At 29.8% G+C, this 25,671-nt stretch overlaps 2 protein-coding genes across 4 annotated transcripts; one reads left to right on the top strand and one right to left on the bottom strand.

Annotated features, from left to right (window-relative positions):
* Positions 1-243: 243 nt before the first annotated feature.
* LOC107065037 (vitellogenin) lies at positions 244-6,426 on the top strand. Of its 2 annotated transcripts, XM_015318324.2 has the most exons (5): positions 244-1,574; positions 2,336-3,051; positions 3,426-4,412; positions 5,458-5,691; positions 6,205-6,426. In XM_015318324.2, exons 1-3 carry the CDS (start codon positions 1,529-1,531, stop codon positions 3,690-3,692), a joined length of 1,029 nt encoding a protein of 342 aa, XP_015173810.2. In that variant the 5' UTR covers positions 244-1,528; the 3' UTR covers positions 3,693-4,412; positions 5,458-5,691; positions 6,205-6,426. The 2 variants fall into 2 exon arrangements, with proteins under 2 accessions (XP_015173810.2, XP_089026062.1); XM_089169936.1 differs by having other exon boundaries at positions 3,426-5,691.
* Positions 6,427-10,112: 3,686 nt separating this feature from the next.
* On the bottom strand, positions 10,113-25,492 carry Fim (plastin-2 fimbrin). 2 transcript variants are annotated; one of them, XM_015318321.2, is made up of 4 exons: positions 25,127-25,492; positions 12,829-13,259; positions 11,517-12,735; positions 10,113-11,411 (listed from the first exon to the last, which is right to left on the bottom strand). In XM_015318321.2, the coding sequence occupies exons 1-4, from the start codon at positions 25,175-25,177 to the stop codon at positions 11,217-11,219; spliced, it is 1,896 nt and encodes a 631-aa protein (XP_015173807.1). In that variant the 5' UTR covers positions 25,178-25,492; the 3' UTR covers positions 10,113-11,216. The 2 variants fall into 2 exon arrangements, with proteins under 2 accessions (XP_015173807.1, XP_089026058.1); XM_089169932.1 differs by lacking the exon at positions 25,127-25,492 and adding an exon at positions 14,047-14,255.
* Between the last annotated feature and the right edge of the window lie 179 nt (positions 25,493-25,671).

The raw sequence follows: 25,671 nt of genomic DNA, 5'->3' as shown, positions 1-25,671 counted from the left end.
TATGGAAAACGTTCGTCACTAAAAATTGTATATGTTGTTATAACAGGATTTTTTCTATCTAATATACTTTGATTTTTCATGTCTAATAATTGGTTATCCTCTATTTTTATAGTTATTTAAATGTTTTTTACTATCAGAGTTAATTTAATACTCATTAAAGTAAGAATAATATAAAGTAAATTTGATTTTAAAAATTACTTATACTTCGAATACATATATTTCCATTTGATATTTTATTAGATGCAAATTTTTAATTCAAATTCATTACTGGTCAGGAACGTTAAAACAAGTACATTTTAGTTTAAACAATCGAAAATATTATTAGGGTACAGTACTGTGTTCGATTTACCTTAATTGATTGTTAATTAATCGAAAAAAAGTATATTGTGGTCTAAAAGTACAGAATATAAGTTAGACGTATCGTTCTTTTCGAAATCCACCGTAAAACTGACTCATTGTTTTTTATGAAATGTTGATTGTTATTTATATGATTTTCAGAAGATTAAATTCTATTATTTTTGTTATTCATATGTAGCCTTCGGAAAGTCATATAAACAACTATAAATAAAAGAATTTTAATTGACTCATAGAAGACAAAGAGTCAGTTTAACTTCGCATTTCGAAAAGAACTACTCATTGTATTTTTAGACTACAATATAAATTCCCTTGAATTAATTAACAATTATATTTAGGATATATCAAACACTCTCAAAATATATAAAATTCCCATTCATTTTTCCATGAATAAACATATCTTGCAATTACTATCGATCGACTTATCTCATGCATACACACACTCTTTTCATATCGTTTCATAAAAATCTATCATTACAGTTGCCTAAGAAGTTTCATTTCAAAAAAAGAGTACAGTGGAATCTTAGTTTGCGAGCATAATTCGTTAAAAAAATATTTTCGTAATCCAAAACATTTGTATATCAATGTATCAAAGTGAGAAAGAAATATATAATGGAAAATCAAATAATTCGTTAATTAATATAAAAATGATATTATAAATGAATAGAAAATACTAAATAAAAATTAAAACAAGTTAATCCTTGTCGTTTACTAAACATATTTGCATTGCTCGTATTTTATGACATTGCTCGTTAATCAAATCAAAAAGTTTTCCTCATCTTGCGGAACACACGTAAATCAAATTACTCGAAATCTAAGACTTGACTGTAAATGAAATAAACGAACTATCTTCTTGGCTATTGAATAATCGTTTAAATCACTTCGCATACCGGTTTAGAAATACACTAATCTTTAAATCCGATCTATGAAATATGCGATCGAATTTTTTCAATTTAGAATACTTAGGAATTCATTAGAATTTTCAGTGAATCGAGTCGGAAAGTAATACACGCTTATTACGCCTCTGATCAATATGCCAGACGTTAAGGAACCAGGATCATCATCTATACGGAAAACGCTACTTAATGAAATTATTTTCAAGGAGAAGGTTCAAAGAATTGGCTTATCTGTCTTATAAAAAGGAAACGAATGAGAAGATGTTTAAGTTAGTCGAATGATAACAGTGAACATGTTAGTAACCATCATACCATTTCTTTTAGGTATGTACATACGTGTATTTTTCATATACAATCTTTCCTTAATTTACGAGATAGTTTCTTATACATTACATTAATTTACGCGATTAAAAAATATATTTTCTTTTAAAAGTTTTTAAAATAACAAGTTTTTACAATAAGTTATTTAGCTATGTTGAAACGCGTTAATGGTGTATAAAATAAGAATAAAAAGTACATTACTTTGTGCTAGTCATTACATGTACGTTATATTTGCATACTTTTGTTTTTTGATTATTTTTTTCATTAAACTATTTCAAATAAATATAGACTTTGAACTTTAAATTTATCCTTTAGCAAATGAAATTCATTCTTTTTTAAACTAATTAGTTTTACATTAAGTATATAATTAGATTCATGGTGTAATATAATTATAATAGAATAGAAGATTTTTGATCATCCATTTAAGCCAACTTAATAGGGTTGGCCAATAAGTAATGTCGTAATTTGATTAATATACAAACAATTTATTGAAATTATATATTGGTCCAAATCCAAATAAATACTACAAAATTTGATGAAAAACAATGTAGTCTTTTTTGTTTAAATTGCACCTAAAAATCTCAGTTTTCAGACTATGAGTTTTATAGTCTATGTATAGTATGTTTTATAGTATATATGTTTTTAAATCTGTTTAATAAACAGTATATATAAACACGATCACTTATAATTAGGGATAAAAATCCGGCATTATTAATTAAGCAACCTAATAGAATAAAAAAAATACTCTAAACATCTATTTCCAGCTACTCAATTGACACCAGAACACCCTCGAGAAAAATACCAATGGCAATATGGTGGAGAAATGACTTTCGACGTGTTAGTAAATTTTTCTCGATCTGATATCGATCGAGGAAGACGTATTTATTGTTCGACTATCTCCAACGAGCTCAAATGTCGAGTGAAAGATGCCGAAACGCTTAGTTGCTATTTTCTAACCCCTATTATAACATTTTCAACGATTAACGATAGTTCGACGACGTGTGAATGGTCGAGCAATTTTGTACCATTAAATGATCATTTCTTTTTCGATCAAGATCCGTTCGAAATCAGATTCAATTCTCGTGGTATTGAGAATCTCGTAGTAAAAAGAACTATTACAAGATGGAAATTGGATGTAACGAAAGCTATTGTAAGTCAATTACATATTGGCTTTGAACTGAAAGAAGGACAATCTTCGTTTCAAACAGCCGAAAATTCAAATATTGGTCATTGCGAAGTAAATTCGAGGGTCCTTGTCTCTGGTGGATATTATGAAAACGAAAAATACGCTCATGCCAATTTACAATTGGTTTTGTTAGATTCTAATGAATTACGTTACAGAGACATACTTAATCAAGGTGGTCAAATAATTATTGAAAAGATCAGGCATTCGAAAAAGTGTCAAAGAAGGCCTATTTATTTTTTTGGAATTCCTATAAGTCATAGGGATGACAGGGAAAGAGGAACTTTCATGGATATGGTAAAATCAATTTCTTGATTAGTAAGGATGTTTATGCAAATGTTTTATATATTTAGGATAGATTCTAGATCAAAATAATGAAATGAGAAAAGAGCTTGAAAAAAGAATTAATTTGGTAAATGCATGCTTTATTTCGGTTAGTATTATATATAAATTATTCGGTTCATGAGTGTTGTTTAGGTATCTAAAATTTATGTTTGGTATTCATAGAACAATTATTTTACTTGTAGTCCTTTATGGCAGTGAATCATGGTCAATTTACGTTTCAAGACATGACAAAATTTAGACTATTTAGGCTATAAACATCCGCACTCTAATTGATTATAATAATAATCTTAATTACAAATACTAGAATCGTGCTTTTTTTTTATTAGGTGTCTTCTAATACTAGAATGATCATATCCAAAAAAGGATTTTCATCGGAAACTGTTTCCGAAGGTCTACCAATCATAATGGGCGGATTAAGGAATGGACCATCTCGTCAAAAGATTTCTGTGATTTTAAAAAGTGTTGATCCTGCTAGAAACGTTCCTCCAATGATTTCGCATCCAGCTTCTACTAGTATTCATACTTATTCTAGTTTCGATCATTATACTAGACGAATGTTACGTAGGAGTATTAGATTCGACAAATTTCGTTAAATTCTATCGAAAATATAACAATACTAATTATTCAAAATTAAATATGCATGTAAAGCTTGAATCTATAGCTCTTGAAAAACTAACTTTTCACTAACTTTTCAGCTTCCATGGTTAATCATATAATGCAACAAGTTAGCTTTTCCAGTTTACCTAATAAACTTTCATTATAATGTGCAAAGAGTACATCCATTGGCACGTTCCGAAAAGCTTAATCTAGAAATTCATCAAAAATATCATCATACAATGTACAAATATTACATTGAAGTGTTTGTGAAAATTATTATGTTATTAAAAAACATTATATGAATGTTTTTTTTTAATATTTAAAAAAATATACCTACATCTTGAGAAAAAATTGAAAAAGAAAAAGGAAACTACTCTACTTCAATTATTAATTATTATTAAAAATTATTTACATTTATTTTAAAATGTGCAATATATTGAGTTTAATAAAGTCTATTATGAATAACATAATATTTTATTAACTCATTTATTAAATTAAATATTATAATAAATCTATTTTTTAAGGCAAAAATTAATATCAACATTTCAAATAATATAAAATATGTTTTGAACAAAAAAGTGGAATGTATAAAAATTTTCTAAAAAATATCGGTTCGCCATAGAAAAAGTTTGGTAAGCGCTGTTGTATACTATAGGAATTATTGAACGAATATCCGCATGAATGGAGAAGAACCCGAATGGATCAGCTGATCGTGCGTAAGTAGTACGCATAATAGTACTCGAGAAAACATAGTAGATGGCAGGTCATTCTTGCGTAGCAGCCGATATCGATCGAGCGCGGGAAATGTTTTCTATGACCCAGGGCTGTACTTATACATTTATCATTATGAGTTATTATTATTTTTTTTCATTCTTTTAATTAAACAAAATATAGTGTATTCATTCAATCTATTTTTTTAGAATGGAGGGGGAGGGAAGCTTCGATTGTAGTAAATATCTCGAGTTGTTTTTAATATTATTGTTTAAGGAAGACTGAAATCTTAAAATATGATTCTATTTGATAATAGAAACACTGACAATGAGATTGAACTAAGGTTTTCTTTGAGGGCTAACAATTGAAGAAACTTTTAGACCTTTAACAGTAAACAAATGCGGCAGATCAAAAGAGTCCTTTCCCCTTTTACTCTTTCAGTTTTTAATGTCAAACGCATTGGTACTTTGAACTTTGACATAGATCGGCTTGAAATTGTTATTGCCCATTAATGTTCATTAGGACTATGCGGTGGTGTGACCAACATATGGGTAGGAGGAGGAGGAGGAGGGGGGATATATATGATGATCTATTTCTTAACGATTCCTACGATATGTTTAGAATCATTATCCTGTTGAAAGTAAAAGTCTTTGTATATGTATATCTAATTTTTCTTACATTTTCCTATAATTTTTGTTGTAAAATGTTCAAATATTTATATTTATTTACTGTTCCTATTATAAAAACCAAATTTTTTTCGATGCTTCCTGTTGTCATACACCCCCAGATCATAACTTATTGTGAGTAACCCCTATCTTTCATTATAGTACGCTATATGAGTACACAAATAAGACAATAAGTGTGGATATATGTGATTTGATTGGGTCAATTGAATTTTACATTTTCATTAGTATCCAAATAAAAAGATCATCGTCAAAACAAATCACAGAAAATATTAATTGTGACCAAAAAATAATATCACCCAATTAAGAATCATATAATAACAGAATAACAATAATGAAGAGTTACTAACAATAAGTATAATTTAAGGGTAATACAAAAGAGTGAGACGAAAATGACCTCGTAAGTTGATTGATGATTGCGCAACCAGTCAAAACGGAAATGGACTTTAATGGGATAAAAAGCTATAGTGTAACATGGTAGGGCAGAAATGCAGATTGTGCATTACACTCTACACGGAGACTTTGAACAAGAAGGGAACCCATATTTCTTCCTCACCTTTTTCTTCTATCATGGATTTCGTGATAATATCGTATTTTTTAGGTTAGTAGTATTTCTCTTTCTGCCTCCCCTCCCTCTCCCTCTCTCTCTCTCTCTCTCTATCCGTGATCTACATTTCGATCTAACGAAACCCTAATTCCTACAAATAATGATTGTTCTTTTATTAGTCAGTGCAATACTGACCAATAATATTTATTAGGTGTAGCAATTAATTCGGTAAATTTTTAATTAAATTTAGTATTTATTTATATAGTTAATCGTACATCTGTTATTCTTCGAAATAGCGCTTATTATTTTATTGATAACTTTGATCCATCTGTCAGACAACTGTCGAATTCGTTGAAGAAATAAAGATGACGATTTTGATGCAATGAATTTAATATCAAAACACCGTATTATTTGCTGCATCTAATATTCTAAATGGTGATAGAAAATATTAAAAGATAGTAATTCTCAACGATCTTTTGTTAAACTCTACCTCTGCCTCAAGTCTTTCAAATAATAAACAGGTAAAAGCTTAAAGTAATGTTAGTCCATTGTTAAAATAAAATCTAGAATAAAGTTTATATAAGTACTCGGGTGGTAAGTGATGAATACGTCTTCTTAAAACGATACGAATGATGACGAATCAAGTCTTATGACGTCGGTAGTGATAATCCTAACTCTTAATGAGAATCTAACCGGTCGTATATAAAAGCAGATTCTGGAGCAAGAAGAACATCAAATGTCTGTTGCACATCCATGCCAAGAGATGAACTTGACGATTATCCCATTCTTCTTAGGTCAGTAAAGTTAATATTTAGCAAATCAGATCATTTTAATCGTCATAGCATGATAAATCATTAATAATTATATATATATAATATTTAAATATGTATATTCAATTAGCCAACCCTCGTAGAAAAAAATATATATAAAAATATAAAAAATTTATATTATCCATAAAAATGACGATTATATATATAAAAATATAATATATATATATATATATAATAAGATTATAAATCATTATAATACATATTACCATAATTACGAAAGTGGTCTAATTGTAAGTCAAAATGAAAAAAAGGAGATTTTTTTATTATTTCATATCATATTATCTTAAATTAAATTAATTCAATGTAATTTTGATATTTATTATTTCAACATCATATAGAATTCATTTAGTGTTCAAATGTAATTCTTTAAATATTTTGAAACAAGAGATATATGATTTACAATTAAACGGCTTTCATAATTATAGATACGTATATATATTTATTTCTACGAGGGAATAAACAATATATCGGAAATGTAAATAATTTTAATTTTTTTTTTTATTTTTTTAATTTAGCGACTCAGTTCGCCATACCGGAAATAGAAAAATGGAAATACGGGCCGGAAATAAATTATGATTTAAACATATTGACAACCAAAACCAATGAGGGGGAAAATGATCCAGTACAAATGGATATAAATGGTGGCGTAGGATGTCGAGTGAAAAACGAGGATACTCTTCTATGTCGTATTTCTAAAATGAATTATCGTATGATTGATATGACTAACAATCTCGACGAAACCGGCATCATTTTCGTCAATCAGAATTTTGAATTAGGATACAATGAAAATGGCATGAATAGATGGAATATGAAAAATCCGATCGACATAGATAATTTAAAATTGATACAAAATTTTGCAGCTCAAATGACCATAGGTGTTAATATTCGTCAATATATGGGGGTTTCAACTTCGTTCGTGAAAAAAGAAAATTTTACTATTGGCGAATGCAATACTGCTTTTAATATTTCTTGGCAAGAAGATGATCGTTCTTCCTTGGAAGAAGAACAAAAAGAATCATCGTCCGAAGAACAAGATGAAGTCAAATTAACGTTGATCGGCGTGCCCAAAAAATCTGGAAATATCAATCTGATTATAGAAAAATTCCGAAATCCAAAAAGATGCGTTAACGGTAATTATTATTTATCCTGGTTAACAAGAGGCAACCTGGAAAAAAAGTGGTAAGTGTTTGTCCGAATATATAAAAATGTTTCAATTTTAATTGTAATCATATTAATTGGAAATTATTTTGTTCCAAGATATCCTCGTTCAGTAGGATAACGGTTAAAGAAAATGAATCCTTCGAAAGTTTTACGGTAACAACGATCAAGGCAAAATTTCAAAATTCTGCAATAATTCACGAATTTTCCAAGGTCAAATTGAAGAGTATTACCGAAGCAACAGGTCCACTTCCCACGATACCAAATTCTGGAACAGATGCCGAAAACATGATATTTAATCATTTAACCGATTAAAAATGCATTCTTTCAGATATTTTCTTTAATTTTAAACGCATGTTCAGTAGTTAATATTTTCAATTAAACAAATTCTTCTTTTGTTAAAATAGTAAACACTAAATTAATTTTTTTTTGGTCTCTTAAATTAATACATTATTATTAACAAAGTAAAGAATATTTAAATAGATTGAATGAAATCAATTATTATATCGTTCCCATCATTTTATTTTTGCAAACGTATATTAAACACGCAACTAAAAATAAATGAAATTCTACGACATTAGAAAAGAAGACTGGAAAATTCTTAGTAAATTCATCTAATCGCCGTTTTACTTGTTTCTCTTAACGAGTTGATTAAATTACTAGACAAGGTCAATTATTATGAATCGTAGGTAACGCGAAAGGACCTTCAAACTTAAGAACAGAGTCAAACCAATTAAGCTTTCAACTAATACTTCATTTTCTATTAAAATCATGCAAAATTAGAAAATGTCATTATATACGTATCAACATTGGGTTACGTAATTCTATCAATAAATATTAGGGACATTTTTTTTGTTTATTTCAATGACGAATATACAAGTTAATAATTTTATTATGACTTACGTTGTACACCTCATTACGGTATATTTCATAATATGCGCTATTAGAGTTTTCATGATATCTGCTCAATTCAAATGATTATTATTTTTTTTTTCTTTCATACATTATGACCATAAATTCTAACCATTATATAATATGTTATTCAAATTGCAAATTTTTCTATAATTTTTTATTCTTTTTTCTTTTTTTTTTCTGTAAATTAATTAGGCATCGTTTGATTACTTTCATAGTCTAATATGTGCTATCTAAGTCGTCTTATCGATCATTGTAATCTCGATCAATTTCCTCTTGTTTATTCAATGATATTTATTATAAAATATTACGATTATTATATCTTCGACAGATTCGCGTTAACAAATATTTACGCATTTGATTCGCAATCAATTAGTTTTTATTTTTGATATGATTCGACGATGGAAATGCATTTTTTTCAAACAAGAATGATTTTTCTCTTCTTTTTTTTTACGAGATATAAACCGTTACGTTTTATGAAATATCTACAAATGGGATATGCACATCATAATTATTGCACTATTCGGTTTTCTTTATTCTCTCGTTTTCAAACGGTCATTGAAATTTGACATTATATTTAATATTTAATAAAAGTCTAATCGCGCGTAGAAGTAATATAAACCTAACAATTGTTTTTTAAAAGAGCTCCCTTAGATATGTCTAACAGAGCTCAAAGAAATTAGATACGTTTACAGATATGCGTAAAAATAGAAGATCATAGCTTTGGTAGGACAGTATAGATTCTAATCTATCAGCAGATATTTTCTAATCTTTTTTTTTCTATCCTTACTCATAAATGCTATCATACTTCTTTTCTTTATCATTCGACGTTGTACGAACGAATCTATTTGATAGAAATCATGAAAAAGAACAAAAAAAATGAAACAACAGTTCTATCTTTAAACCTTTTATAATGGCACGATTTGCGATGATATTTTGTGCAGGTGATCTCTTATCAAATTATATCATTTTAGTAGATCATAGAAAAACACGATTACAAATAATTTTATCACTTTGTTAATACACCATTATTGAAAAAGTTATTTAACACGTTAAGCGCCACGCCGAATTTGCGTGCCTTTCCGTTCAGGCCACAGTTAGCCGTCAGGCGGGCTCTGCCGGGCCGCTCGCCGATAGGCGAGCCAGAGTATAAACAAATGTCGGGTAACGTAATCCGGCCGCCGGGGCTTGCCTTCGTATGTTTACCTCTCCACTTGTAGATAAGATGCACTCGAGAGCCTGACATTTTCAAATCGCAATAAATACTTTGTATATATACTTTGTTTATATCCGTATAGTCCCTTCTCCGTCGTAGTAGAGAAAAACCCGAAAAGCGAGGCCTAATAACGCCCAAACGCGTAAGAAATCCTCAGTTGCATATTCTTTTCCTTGAAGCATTGACCAAACTAAAACCGATATCGCATAATTTAAATGTTCAGTCTCACAAGTATGCAAAGACGGACACACGCGCCGCGATAGAAGAACGAAAAGTCTGCCGTCGGTCCCTAGGGACCGACGTGGCCTGAACGGAAAGTCTAGCGTCGGTCCCTAGGGACCGACGTGGCGCTTAACGTGTTAAAAAAGAGGTTTTATTATGAAACGGCATTACTTTGAAGGTTTTTGTTAAATACTTCGGAAAAAAATTTTATCAAGATTTTGGAATGTTATATAATATTCCTAAAATAGCAATAATATGTGTAAAAATCTTGTTCAAACATTATTTATCGATTGGTATTCCTTATACTAGAAAGATTCTTTTCTACTAACCTTTCGATTGACGTTAACATGATTGAAAAATTGTAAAACAACGTAACTGTAAGCTAAGAGAGAACAGTCCTTTTATATTATATATTATAAATGCATATCTGTGTATATATATAAATATACACACATATATATATATATCTAACAGGCCATCATCAAAGCACTCAAAATGACAGCGAATTACAATTATAAGTTGAAAGATGCGACTTAATCCTTTGTGAAATATCTTTCAATTAGTATAACTGTTTTCGTTCCTTAGTATTTCGATACACAAAAATTATTATAAATTGAAATTAAACATATTTTAAAAATATAATCGTTTCGATCACAGTTTACATTTCTCTTATTTAAATGATTTGGATTTAAAAGGGTGCAAAGATGAAGGATTTAATTAAAAGATACGCTGACAAATTCAATGAATTACGGTGAGTCTCGATAAATAGGAGGAGAATCATGTAGATCTCATTTAGTATAATAATACAATAATAATGTAGCCAAATTTAGTGAATTCTCCTGACGTTATAAAAAAAGAACAAGCATGTATGCATATACACGCTCACACACGTACACTCGCACACATGTATACATACATACATACACACATACATACATACATACATAACAGGACGAACATCTATTTTCTCTTTCTCTTTTTCTCTCTGTGTGTCCTGCCAACTCGTTTACTCCCAAACTTGATCCTTACGAATCGTGAAAAAGAAGCTATCCTATTCTATGTATATACAATTATTATTATTATTATTATTATTATTATTATTATTATTATTATTATTATTAATATTATTATTATTATTACGTTGTTGGAAGAGACACAACAGGACACTTATAAATTTAATGTCCTATCAAAAGTTCTCGCGTAGGAAAGTAACGGCACGACGGTAAAAATATGGCTCGACATTATTGACTGTTATTCAAGTTATTTTGCTGCTTTACTGAATCCATATTGGGGACGTAGTCCATTGCCATTAAACAGGCAAACACGGTCATCACCATCTTCGGTTTAACCTCGGTTATGTCTTCTGGTAACGCGTAGACACGAGCACCACATTTCCGTGCCAAGGATATCGCATATTTGGCGTTGTCAAGGTTTTCCTACAATTTCAATTATTTCATTAGTACAATTTGTTGAACTCTTTGAAAAAAAGAAAATAATTTTATACTCGTAGTGTATTGTTCTAATAATTTTAAATGACTCACTTCCTCAGTACCACCCTCTTTAACGAGGTCGTAATTAACACAGCCGGGTTTGATAGCATCGATCAAATCTATCACAACTTTTCCATCCGATATTGCATAATCCTGAAAACTTTTGATACTACTATTTTTTCCTGCCCCTTGCAATTTCGTATTAACCCATTGTACGATTTCTTTTTCGACCAAAGTACTACCCTGTGTACCGGTCAACGACGTCAGAATAGAAAGGGTGTAAGACCTCATCAATTGCCAGATAAGTGCCAAGGTTAAGGTTGCATTACCATCATTTATATCTTGTCCCGCTATACCGACCAACGAAAAGTTCATTTGCTTTCCAAGTTCAACAACATAATTGCAGTTTTCTAATTTTTCCATGAACTTCCTCAACTTAGTAAACTTTTTATGAACTTTAGGCCAATTGACTGTACCAGGTTTAATAATATCATACAATTGGAAAATGACTAATCCGTCAGCAAGATCAGAGTAAAGCCAATTAACGTGAGGTACCACGCCCATCGAATTCATCCAATTCCTGTAAGTTTTTTCTTCTCGCGTTTCCTCCAAGGACTCTAATCCTTCGATGTTGTTCTCGGGTTTATCCAGGCCGGGATAATTGTTGAACATATTTGCAACAAATGCCAGATTGAGTTTATAAATACCATTGACAACGTCGTTTGGTGTAACGAAACTACGACAGCCTAATTTAGCAGCTTGTTGAAGCATAATTTCAGCTCGGGACAAATGATTTGGTTCCATCAAAGCTTCAACGGTAACACCAGCAGTATGAGGTGCGATTTGTTTGATTAAATAAGTATAAATTTCCGAATCCGTAATATCAGATTGGAAGTTGTTGCATCTTCTAGCGATACCAGCATTTTCCAAATGATGATTAACCCATCTCAATAGTATAGCCTCCGGAGAAAGTTTCAATAGGTCCTCGATACGTTCGCCATCTTGTAATAAGGTCGCCAAACCAGGACAATTCTCTAAAGTAATTTGATTGAAAAGACCGATTCTAATAATCTGCCATAAGAGACCCAACACCAAATGCGGGGATCCTTTGGTGAGATCATGAGCATCGATATTGACGATATTGCAACCGATAGATTGAGCCGATGATAAGGCCAGCGTCAAGTTTTCATGTTTCTTATACAAAGTCAGATTCTTCTTATTGATCGTTCTTTCGTCTATGGTGTCAGGACAGGAATGATTGATGATTTTACTGTAACAATTGCAATAAAATATTATCTTTTAAATCCAAACGATACAATCTCGATACTAATCTTATTTTAAATGGATTAATCAAAGTACCAACCAAAGGAGTATACCGTCCTTGACCTTGTCATAAAGTGTCTTGCCCTCGGGATCGATAGGTAACAAATGTTTCAAATCAGGATCATGAGCTAGATTAGTATTAATCCAATCGCTAAAAGCAAGTTGTTCCTCGAGTCTAACGGAATGAGTAGTACCAACACTCGATGCTTCTGAAATTCCTCCTAACGTTTCAAGATTTTCCTTTTTCGAAACGACGTGCTTGAAAGTGGATCCAAGTTCGTTGGCCTTAAGTTCTTTACAGAGTTTCTCGAACTCGTCGAAGGACAGCCGGCCCTTATGTTGTAGTCTCTGTTTGTCGTCATACTCCTCGATCATTTGTCGTACTTTGTAACCCGGCATTTTAAATCCGCAAACGTCCAAGGCATTTCGTAACTCGGTCAAATCAATGAATCCGTCACCGTTTGCATCGATCTGAAAAAAAAAACGACAAAATCAATTAAATACGTGTTCTAAATACTGTTTTATTAAGACATTACGATTCGAATGGCATATTTTAAGATTTTCGACTATATTGCATCACCTTAAAAAAATGGTTTTGACTTTTAACAAGTACTTTTTCTTTTTTCATTTTTTTATGAGATTTGAATTAAAGACTTTTTATATAATTTTACAATTAAATAATGAGACATGATGCTCTGTGTGAAACATATTTAATTAAATTAATTATATAAATACATATTTTACAATTGGAATTTTTATTTTTATTTATTTTTAATTTATTTGCACAATTTTAAACAATTCAATAAGATAGCCGTCCATTGAAACCCTACCAATGTATGTTGTAATTATGCATATTATAGGTCGTCGGTATTTAATGCACAAGTATAAAAGAAATCCTATATTAATACGTCTACGATATCTTACTAGTAGTCAATCAAAAAAATCATATTTTTGTCTTCGAACGGTAATTTATTAATAATTCAATCATATAGTGATTTCGTAATTATTTTTAATAGTTGTAATAAAGTAATAAGAATATTGCACGTATGTTTTTTTTTGTTTGTTTTTGCGTGCAGATATCTAGATGCATATAAATATGAGTCTCTGTTAGAAGAGTGCTGATCGGGGTTAATCGACCCTGCACGTTCCTACGTAAGCATTCCTCGGAAACAACGTTGGCACTGTCGTCGATCAACGAATGCTTTTCATCCTTTCAAACTTTAATTGTGACAGAAATAATATCAAATTACATACTTACTAAATTAAATAAACTATTAAAATCACTAAAATATTCTTCCACGATGTCCCATCTGCTTAATTTTAATATTTCCATTTTTTTTTATTTTAAATTAAATAAAATACAAACAATTAGAGAGAGAAAAAGATGTTCAAACAAACAAATAAAATATATATACAAACGCGCAAAAAGCTTGTCAAAGCAGCTTCTTCGACTGACGTTTAAACGAGAACTAAAAACTTTGTGAGATTTTATGATACGTTAAACCTGTTATCGAATCTTATCGTTAAACATACCTGATAATAAAGAAGAAGAAAGAAAGAAAAAAAGGAAAGAAAGAAAAAAAAGACAAAAGAACAAAAGAATAGTAAGAACGTGTTATAGAATTTATTACGAAGAACACTAGTTCTAGATACAATAAATAGATAAATACAATATATATAAAACTAAGTATTTATCTATCTTCTTTTATGTATTATAGATTGACTGATAGATCATAAAATTTTGATCTATATGAATCATCTGTGGGAAAGGCGGAACTCTCTTAACTCTATCCCACGGAAGTGGGTTTAACCACATTGTATATACATTATCAAGCATTTTGTTTGTTTAATTTTACGACCTTGCACGTTATTTCACCACAAAGTTAAACCTCCAATAGCAACGTGGATCTCCTTAGGGCCAATGTTACGTTAAATAACTATGTTTATCTTTAATTTGAAATTGTAAATAACAAAATAAACTCACTCATAATATTCTAGAGACTCTAAAGAGAGTACTAGTGAATTTTATTAAATTTTTTAAATAACATAACATAATAAGAAAAAATAAATCCACGTAAGATAAGGTTATTAAAATTTATTTTACCGACGGAGTATTAAAACATAATATTTTCATTTCTTTATCTCTCAGATGAAAATATAAAATGACATTCAGTTGATTCACACAGCTGATTGTTTTTGACCTGTATTTTAATTTGGATTAACACAACTTTCTCTCTCTTTCTTTTTTTAAACAATCAATATACCTAATCATATGCCTATATATGTATAGGAGATAACAGTTCCGGTAATAATCGTTGATGATGGTGATGTTACATAAATGTTTTTTTGCGATAAGCTTAATACACCGAGATGCGTCATCGGTTAGAATCTGGTAATGAAATAAATGCTGATAGATTATCACGAATTCATAGTTAAACGATAATACTAGTTTCAGATCAGATTAAATCTTTTATATTTTCATAATCCTAGAAATAAATCTGGCTATCAGAAAATCGTCAAACGATCGACTATCAAAGTACATTAAATTAAATACAATTCTTTGTAGATCAGGGATAATCAATTTGGCCCTTATCATCCATAAATGAACAATTTAACCTTTTAGGCACTACGCGCCATTATAGTGGCTTTCGCGGATAACATCTTTTAAAATATATTATACTTAATTTTATTATTAATTATTAAAGTAAATTGTCTTAGTAAAGTATATGTGTACCATTTCTTAGAGAAAAATTATAATTTAATCATGAAAAACTTTATTATTAAAATGTACTCGCATAGAAAACAGCCTTTGAACCCTGTCGTACAGAGAAACAGCCCCATGCCACATTCGACGGTGCCTAAGGGATTAAATTTTCGTAGTAAACGGTAAGGGATTTTGTTCAATGTTGAAAGGAATCGCAAAGGAAATTTTAATAAACTTTCTAGTTTTTATATTTAATTTTCTTTTTTCTCAATTTTGAAAACAGCTTCTGCATACGTTGGAGTTGTATCGATCGAGATAGAAAAATACAACATCAAATTAAATTTTTTAATTATCATTAACATAAGCTAATGTATAAATAAAAAGATACATTTAACTATACCTATTTTTGTCAACATTCTATCAACGTTGAATTATTAGTTCTACATAACAGATAACTGTGTATGTGACTTGCAAAAGTCAAGCAACGTGGGTACGGTTAGTAAAATAAATGGACGATCCGTTAAGAAAAACAAAAACCGTATGTTGTTATCTCAAAAGAAGCCTTAAAAAAACACGACATTTCTTTGGTAGTATTGGCAATGGCGGATCAAATCAAATGGGGGCTCCGAGTAGTACAAATTTCAACAAAAAAATCCCCAAAAATTCTTAACAAAAAAGAAAAGTAATGAAAATTTTTATACCATAACATTTATTATAAAAAAAAATGTAATTTTCTCAAATCCTAATGAACAAAAATTTTAAGACTCTATGCGGTCTCTATTAGTTCATTTACCGTTCACATCCGTCACCTATCGTATTGGATAAGTGCAACAAGATGTTAGTAGAAAAGTTATTTGAGCCCATAAAAAGGAAAAGTAAGAAGACACAACTGCATCAATTTTTACTTAACCTCTACGTAAAAATTATGAATACTTTGCAAAAAAAAATTGCATTAAATTGAATTACCGAGAAATTGGTGGATGGAAAGAAAATTTGACTATCAAAAAAACTACAAAAGTATCTTTGTGGTAGATATAAAAAAGAAAAGATTAATTAACCCTGACTGTAGATGATCGTTGATAACCATGAATGGTATCTTTGCACAATAAATCTAATTTTCAAAGTGTACTACCATAGAAAGAAATTGCGCAAATAGTTAGTAGAGACTGAACGTGAGAGTAAGGGAACGTTCTCTCTCGGGGTCATTCTCTTTTTCTCTTTTTCTTACTGCAATACTTTTATCCAGAAAACTGGTTCCACTGGCATCGCATTGCTGCTGTCCCTCAGTCCCCAGTATCCACCCGTACAAATACCGATAGAATTACCTTAGAAAGAAAGAAAGAAACGAAAAAAAAGAAAAGAAAAAAAAAAAGAAGAAGAAAACTAAACTTAGCTGATTCACTTTAATAAACAATCTTGATTAATATAGTCTTGTCTTCGTCGATTACGTAGATACATTTAAAAACGAGATAACAGGTGGCCCACTGTGACTCATTACATTTTGATACTTCTGATAATACTTTCGTATAATATCGAATAATTAATCTTTCGGTTTCGCGTTGTTATTTTTTGTTTCTTTAATTATTTTCTTTTATTTTTGTTTTTTTGGTAATTATTTGAGCGATCTACGATAACCTTCGAAAAATACCGAAAGGAATGTCGATCGTTGCGATTAGTCATTCGACTAGTATGACTGGTATTTCAAACTCGTGTCGTCGATTATAAGGAACCTTCAAAAGTTAAGCATGTTCTAACCGAAGACACTATACTGCGCTAACGGATATAATTGTGTTATCTTATCGGGTGTCCTGAGATAACAAAAAGAACGATTAACCTTCATTAAAATGCAAAACTTCAATGTTAGTTTTTCTTTAACTCCCTTCTCCCCCTAACTACCCTTTATTTTTTCTGTACAATATGCAATAATAGGAACCATTAAAAAACAATTTAGATTATTAATCACCTTTCCATATATTAACTTCATATACATATATCGATTAGAATATGAATTGGAATATTTTTTTTAATTTTCTATTGAAAGGAAATAAAAAAAAAAAGAAGAAAAAGATTTATTAGCTAAATCTAATTAATAATAAGGAATAAATGCGATTAAATGTATCGATGTGGGACGAATCAAATATTTATCTTCAATGTAATACTATTCTTGACCTCGAAAGTGGCCTTGAACGCGATACTTTTCGGTAACGTCATCATCTCGGTGATAAATGCGTGCAAGAAAGAGAGAATGACAATTCCGTTCACACCCACACTCGCAACGTCCTCGGCAAACAATTTATGAAGGTTAACTTTCCATATATAAATACATACACACATATAACAGACTACCATCATGCTTTAGAATTGACAATAATTGAAAGGCTAGCTAAGAATGATTTTCTGTTTGGAAAACTTTCTATAAATGTATAACAACACTCTCATTTATATCTTTGATATAATTTGCATTGTACCAATAAAATACTATAATTTACTACTATAGTATATTTGACGGTTTACATTTTATCAAGTAGCATCATCCTAACTGATCTTTCCAACAGAGAAGGCTTTCGTTTTGGAGTGTCTGCACTGTTATGAGTCAATTAATTAGCACGTTATTTGAGACGAGGTTAATGAAAGAGATAAATTTCTGTCGGGTTGAAATCGAGAGTGAAACTCTTTACAAGTAATTTGATAGCACACTTCAAACATATGGATGTGTATTTCATAGATATTTTCTATGTGTGTGTATGTGTATTTTATATCAAGAATATCCAAATGTAGAAATATAATATAAATAAATAAGGCTCATTCTCCACATCAAGTGTCGGCCACTTTTTTAAGTGACCCCTTTCGATTCAGTTAAAAAATGAATAAGTATGTTACTGAACTAGACAGTAAACGTCTTCGTGATTTCTTTTCCTTGTTTTTTCTTTTTTTGAAATATTCTTCTAAAAGTCTTTGATGTTTTTTAACAAATTCTAAAAAGAAAAAAGAAAATTCCAATAAATTTGTAAATTGTTGAGATTTGTCTGAGCGTGTGTTAATTTTATTTGTAATTTCGAAATTATTTGTTTATCAAGAACATTTAAAAAAAAATGACTTGTTTAGTGGATTTTTAGCAAAGTTATAAGCATTGAAAAAAAAGAGATCTCAAATTTCGAAAAAAATTCATATCTCAAAAGAGAGTGGTTTCCAAATATAATTTATAAAAAGAAAACACGAATACCTCTTTTGTCGGGCTCAATAATAACATAATAATTTGTTAGCTGAATCTACAAAGATAATCGCGAATTGATCTGCAATGACACATAAATGTGCCTATAATTATAAAAATGATCTAACATAAGTCATATATCTCTTGTTTCGAGATATATTTTAAAGAATTAGATTTGAACACTAAATAAATTCTATATAATATTGAAATAAACACTATCTAACGATTCATGTTTAAAAAAAAACCGTGAAAATTACATTGAATTAATTTAGTTTAAAATAATGTGTTTGAAATGAATGATAAACTAATTTTTTTGTAATTTTGATTTAGATCTATTTCATAATTATGGGCACACAAATATATTAATATATTAATAATTGCTTGTTTAATAGTACAGGAGTGCTTATGTCTTAATCCCAAGTTATTCATTGGGAATAAATGGTTTAAAAGGCGCCTAAGCTTATCTCAACTGGCTTTTAGAAAAAGACTCGTGTCACTGAGATTCAAGGAGCGTTAAATTACTCGCTCGGTTAATGTGTGCTCGTGCCCCCGTGAAAAGTCTTTCTTTTTTTTTCTTTTTTAATTTTTTTCTTCGCGAAAGATCATTATTCTTGTTCTATGTACTACTAGCATGATATCTTGCGCAATTTTTCCACCATTCGGTTCCAACTCTTTACCAGTCACGTTGTTCTGTTAACCCTTTCTGTTTAACCTCATTTCTTTTTTTTTTCTATCTTCTATGCAACTCAAATCTTTGTTCTTAAATAGAAGCGTTTTAAAACGAAACGAATTATTAGTTAAAAAAAGAAACTAAATGAAAGAAAAAAGTATGGCTACGTTGGAATTGCATTTCCAATTGTTTGAGTCATCCGAGTATAATAAGTGTCACATTCTGCTTTGTTTACTTACCTTTGTATTCTTTAATTTTGTTTTGTATCTATCAACAATTGCTTAATTAATTTACAAAATAAATCAAACGAAGAACGTCTCAAATAAAATGTTGTATTGCAATAATGCAAAATGTGTAACAAACATTTTGTTCATTTATATTAATTACTATAGTAATAAATAAATAATATATACATAGTATAAATACATGAATTAGGTGACTAACTACCTATAAATATCACAACCTTTGCACTTTGTATTTATGCGAATTTATACGTGGTTTTAACATAATTTAAAAGAAAAAAAATATATGTCTTTTGTCGGGTTTGTCGGGTATAAAAATTTGTAAGCTAAATTGAAAGGAGTCAGATAAAAAGATAACCGCGATTTGGTCTGCAATGACTTATAAATATGTAAATATATTAATAATTACTTGTTTAATATATAAATAAAATTATATTGTTTAATAAATAAATAAATAATATATATGTATATAGCTTCATACTATAAATATATTGCGTGTATTTTTATTGGCTATGAACTATAAATAACTGTGTTGTTCCTATTATAGTAATAATTACAACAACAATTAAACAATTTCATCTTTTTTTTTATGTATTACAAAATATTGGGAAAAAAATTAGATTTAAATATTGTAAATTATTTAAAAAAATAGCATTCTATAATATCGAGTCACACTCGATATAAAAATTGTAAAGAGTTAAATATTTTCACGCTCCCTTTTAGAATTGGTGTATAATATAGGCGCCATATAAAATGTAAAAAATTTTTAAGTATTCTTCCTTCACGCATAAACATACACACAAACACATAAAGAGAGAAGTAAGAGAAACTCATTCTCCCGATAATTATGTCGTTGCAAAGAACGAGCATGGTTATAGTTACGTGCTAGAAATAAACAATAGGAAATAATTGCATGATAATTTTCCATAGAATTTAATGCTTGAAAAAAATTTATACGCGAGAAAGAAAAAAGTGTAAGAAATTCAAGATTTAAATAGTATTACATTATTTAGCCGACATTTGAATTTCCAACTTGGTTTTAACCACCAACTTTCCCTGCTGAAAAACTCTTTTAAAATTCTAATAATTATCACGAGGAAATATAGTTTTTTGAAACGTCGTAAACGTAAACGAGGAAATTCCTATGAAATACAATAGCTCTCTATTTTTGTCCTATTTCATTTTATTCATTTCATATCACATAATTATCATACTTTGAGAGAATGCAGATAAATTCTATAATCAGGACTTTCCAATGAAATTGTCAACTTTTATAATTATATATAATTAACTATTATAATTATAATTATATTTTATATATAATTATAATTATATATTTTAGATTATAGATTTATATTATTAAATTTATAATTATTGGTTTAGAATAAAAAGATTAAAAAGTTCAAAAGTAACTATTACATCAGAACTAATTGAACATTGTAACAGTTTCACATTGCAACCCTTTTTAAATATTTTTGAAAAAATAATTGAATATGCGTTACATGAGTGAAATTTAATATATCAAAAAATATGGCCTGAGAGAACATAACCGGCATGTATCAAAATAATCTAATGTAAGGGACAAGAGTAATGAATGTGTAACTCGAGGCAAAATTATCAAGCATGATACCATAAGAAGACATATCCGTTCTGACTCATCAATCTGATGATACCTTATATATTTCTACAGGAGATCCATCAAGCATGAGGATTTTCAGTACTTAAATCCATTCGCTGCTCTCGTTGAAATTTTATTCGGTCAAAGATTTCAAAGAAGAAGAAGAAGAAGAAGAAAAAGAAGAAAAAGGAAAAGATAGTCTCGGTAGGCTGATTTCGTAGAACAAAAATATTATCGGTTGGCCAGTTCGATATAACGCATTTCCTGTTACCATTCTAATTTACAAAATCAATCAAAAATTCTCGAATAATTTTTCAAATCAATTATTTTTAGTCAATTATTAAATAAGTCTGATTAAATGTTTTAACAAGTCTCAAAAGTATTAATTGATTTTTTTAAATCATCCAGAAACTTAAGGTCTCTCACTACGTAAGATATTCTCAATTAAGAGAAACAAAAAAAAAAAGAGAAAAAAAATCAATTAAAACATACACGTACATAAAGAACGTAGATAGGAAGAATTAATTACAAGTACAGGAACGTAATAAGAATTTCAAGCGTGGGAAGCAGCAACAAACCGACAAAACGTAGTACAGTGTATGTGCATACGTACTTGCATAAGCCTAAGTCTTAATCATAAAGCTGTATATATCTGTTTATATAGTATCGTGAGAATGAGATAAAGGAAAGTAGGTATTGTCGGTATGAGAAAGAGACTGAACTTCCTTCTCTAGAAAAATTTGTTCGAAATACATTAACACAAGGAAGTTAAAGAAAAAAATTTAAAAGAGGATAATAATCGAACCCTCTGATCCAGTTAAACAAAAAATATCTAGATTATTATGTAGATGAAGAGAAAATTTGCGTAAGCATATTATTTTTCGTGGTCGATCACGTACTCAATTTTCTATTCCAGTAACGTACCTACAATTGCATAATAAATGTGTCACAACACGTACGCGCAATGAAGAACAGTATGTTGTTACGGTATCGCTTTCCTTTTTTTTATTTATTTTTTTTTAGAAAGCTTCTACAAAAATTATTCTTAAAAATTTGTTTTTGTTTTGAGTATCTTTATAAATAATATAATAAAAATAAAAAATACAATAATAATATAATAATGATAGTAATGCTTCCTTTGTTTTTTATTTTATTATCTAAAATAAATCATTCCATAATATTATTTTAAAATACTACCGGCCACAAAATGATCCTCTATTTTCTATTATAAAAAACGTTTCTTATTATTAGCTGTATTAATTTCACGCTCGTAAGGCTATGAAAATAGTTCTGTTCGATATCTCACGGTGAATTAAGAACAAACTGCTTGTAACGTAAAATCTTTTCCTCTTGGAAGAATAATAAATAAAATGTATAAACTTCCTATGTTTACAACTGAAAAATAAAAAAAAAATAAAAAACAAATAACATTTAACATGTTTCCTATCTTGCTTTGTCAGATGAAAATTTTATTGAGAATAGACTTTTGACGGATTATGGTTAAACATAACACACAATGAAAATGCATAAATACTCTCGTGCCCCCAACTTCGAGATGAACGACCGACCAACGGTACGATTTCGAAGAAATAAAAGAATGGCACGTGCCAACGCGAAGTTCAAACGCTTAGGGGGTCCCATGGCACGTTTTAAAGAGTCCACTAAAAATAACTTCACCCTATTCAAAGCGTATAAAAGAAAATCTAAAACTGAAGTTATACTAACGTCGAGTATATATAATCCTTGTTGTTTTCTGTTCTTTTACCAAGAGATTCGCATGAACGAGCATTATAACGATGAGTTAGTAGTAAGTACCTATAAGAAGAAACAGGGAAAAGGATCATTCCTGTACCATAGTGTTTACACGAAATAACTTCCCTTTAAGAGTTAACTTATGTCAGAAATATTTTCTACTCGGGCTTGTTTAAAGGTTCATAAATCATTTCAAAGATCGATATTATTTCTTATCGACAATTTTTAGGCATCTGCATAATAGTATAGGAAAAAGAAAAATATATTAAAAAAAAAAATGCAAAGGTAATTGATTTAAAAAATTTATGTTAAAACTTGCGAACAACCCTGTAGCATAAAAGATTTTTTACTATTACGTCCCAAGTCTAACATTTGACGGATGTCGGAAGGGGTTGCGTTCACACCGGTAACACGATCAATAAGATAATTGAGAAGACTTTCTCGACAATGCCGGCGGAAGGGAGTAATTTCGTCATCTCCCTTCTAAGTACATACTCTTGCGCAAGGTCATTGTTTTAGATGGGATTCTCGAATCGTAAACTAAAGTATCATTGAGTAAAAACTATCTTCATTGTTCAATTTATCTCTTACATTGAACAACGAACGAATAAAATAACAAATTTATTTTTTAGCTACTATTAGAATAAACATTAAAACTTTTATCGTATTGAATAATAGTTATAATAGAAAAACAATGCATTAATACTCGTTCGTAATGAAACTAAAGGGGAGTAAAATTATTGAAGCTAAAAACACGAATGTCAAACCATATCAACGATAAAATCGGAAATAATTTTCTCTACTTATGCAGATTATAAATACTTAATTAAACACGTACAGAAACTCACACACCCATATACACTAATAAAAAATCGTCCATGCATATTATATAGAACAAACAATAGAAACACTTAATCGAGAAAACAGCACGTAGCTCGAATAAACGAAGTACTTTAGCTCTAATTAAAATGATTGCATTATATTTTATCGAACGTATTTAATAAACAAAGGAAGAAAAAGAAAGAAAGAAAGAGAAGAGAAGAGAAGAGAAACGATTGATCGATCGATCAAATATTCATGATCGGTGATCTCGAAAGAAAATATGTATAACGGTATATGCGACGTTAACAATAAAAATAAATTAAAACTACGGAATGATATTTAAACGTAACATCAAACGTGACTAGTACAGGTGCATAAATAAATCGATATTTTATATTTGAATGTTTTGTCATTAAAGAGACTCATCCTGATATAAATGAAATTTGTAAATACATTTAAAAATAATATTATTTAAAAATGGATGAGATCGATAGATCGAATCTTCGTTGCACACATATTCTATTGGACATAAGAAACTTCTTTGGTATCCGACTACTGCATAATTCTCTACTACAAGAATCAAGCGTCATATGTATATACGCATATAGAAAGGAAACGTTTGAAGTTGTCCACTCACTCTCCCTGTATCGGTAATTCCAAGGATACGAATATAAGATATGGTTTGACGAAAAGGCACTTATAATATTGTATCGCCTTAGCGATATATTTTTAACTGCCAACATATGCTACTAACACGGTATCGAATTACTTATCGTCCTTCCTTCGAGAATCAAATGCATGTGCATAGCCGTAAATAAATATTACATTCGAAATTTTTTATGAAATTAAATCAAACATAACTCGCTATAACGTAATTTAAAATAACAATAATTACAATAATTTATAGATGAAAATGTTAAATATAAAATTAATATATTAACGATAATAATTAAAAGAAAGAAAAAAAAGAATAACAAATAGATTACATAGGGCGCACAGTAATTCTATTTGATTAAAAATTTTAAACGGAAGTATGTAAGATACCAAAAAAAAGGAATAAAAAAAGAAGACATTGGGGCGGGTGTGACACCCAACGTGGTAGTTCCACGAGGGTGGGTTTTCATAAGAACACGCTGATAAAGCCGGCGATCGATAAAACACCGCCGAGCCACGCCGTCCCGTTGACTTTGTATATTAATGTAACTATGTAAATACCTTATCCTATGTTGAAAATATACAAAAAATAAAAATCGTAACATAGAATAAAGGAAAAGAAAGGAAAAAAAGAGACAAGTAAATGTTAACAATGAATGACTTACAGCTTGAAATTGTTCAAGGAGTTCCTGTCGGTCGTCGATCGCGGTGGCCATGTTGCCCGAATATATGTATAATCCTTCCGCCTTTCCTTTCTCTTCTCTATTAGTTCGATATATGTATCCCTCTTCTTCCTTCCACTTTCTCTCTTCTACCTTTTTTTATAATATATCTGCTCGTCGTGTCTGGCAATAGTAACGAGAATGACACGACTATGTATCCTTTCACGTTAATAATTATACGAAGGATCTAACGCCTTTAATTGTGATACAACACATACAATTTTATATATGTGTATAATCGAAATATAAACAAAAGGACCTTGAAACTAAACCTACCGAAACGGAGTCGCGACGAAGACTGAGAATGCCGCTGCCGCCGCCGTTGCGATGACCGGCGCGCGCCACTCATCCGAACGCCCTCGAAAATTACCGAATACTTCCGAAGTCCTTCCCGAATGGCCCCCAGGGCCATTTTTCACATATCAAATAACCATCAGAAAAATTCTATTCCAACTTGTGCCAGACGTTTCCTCTATCACCTTCCAAAC

This window comes from Polistes dominula, unplaced genomic scaffold, assembly GCF_049000335.1.
Source record: "Polistes dominula isolate Pdom_NZ unplaced genomic scaffold, Pdom_raw_medaka contig_49, whole genome shotgun sequence".
Taxonomy (NCBI): Eukaryota; Metazoa; Arthropoda; class Insecta; order Hymenoptera; family Vespidae; genus Polistes; species Polistes dominula.
The sequence above is the reverse complement of the archived record's forward strand: the minus strand, read 5'-3'. Positions and strand labels throughout refer to the sequence as shown.

What these genes read in the sequence shown, in the direction of transcription:
- Fim (XM_089169932.1), bottom strand. Translation starts at nt 14,121, where the DNA reads ATGGAAATATTAAAATTAAGCAGATGGGACATCGTGGAAGAATATTTT. An exon ending in TTAATAGTTTATTTAATTTA is followed by an intron (nt 13,260 to 14,046) that starts GTAAGTATGTAA and finishes TTTTTTTTTCAG; the next exon opens with ATCGATGCAAACGGTGACGG. An exon ending in AAGGACGGTATACTCCTTTG is followed by an intron (nt 12,736 to 12,828) that starts GTTGGTACTTTG and finishes CAATTGTTACAG; the next exon opens with TAAAATCATCAATCATTCCT.
- LOC107065037 (XM_015318324.2), top strand. Translation starts at nt 1,529, where the DNA reads ATGATAACAGTGAACATGTTAGTAACCATCATACCATTTCTTTTAG. An exon ending in CATCATACCATTTCTTTTAG is followed by an intron (nt 1,575 to 2,335) that starts GTATGTACATAC and finishes ATCTATTTCCAG; the next exon opens with CTACTCAATTGACACCAGAA. An exon ending in GAGGAACTTTCATGGATATG is followed by an intron (nt 3,052 to 3,425) that starts GTAAAATCAATT and finishes TTTTTTTATTAG; the next exon opens with GTGTCTTCTAATACTAGAAT.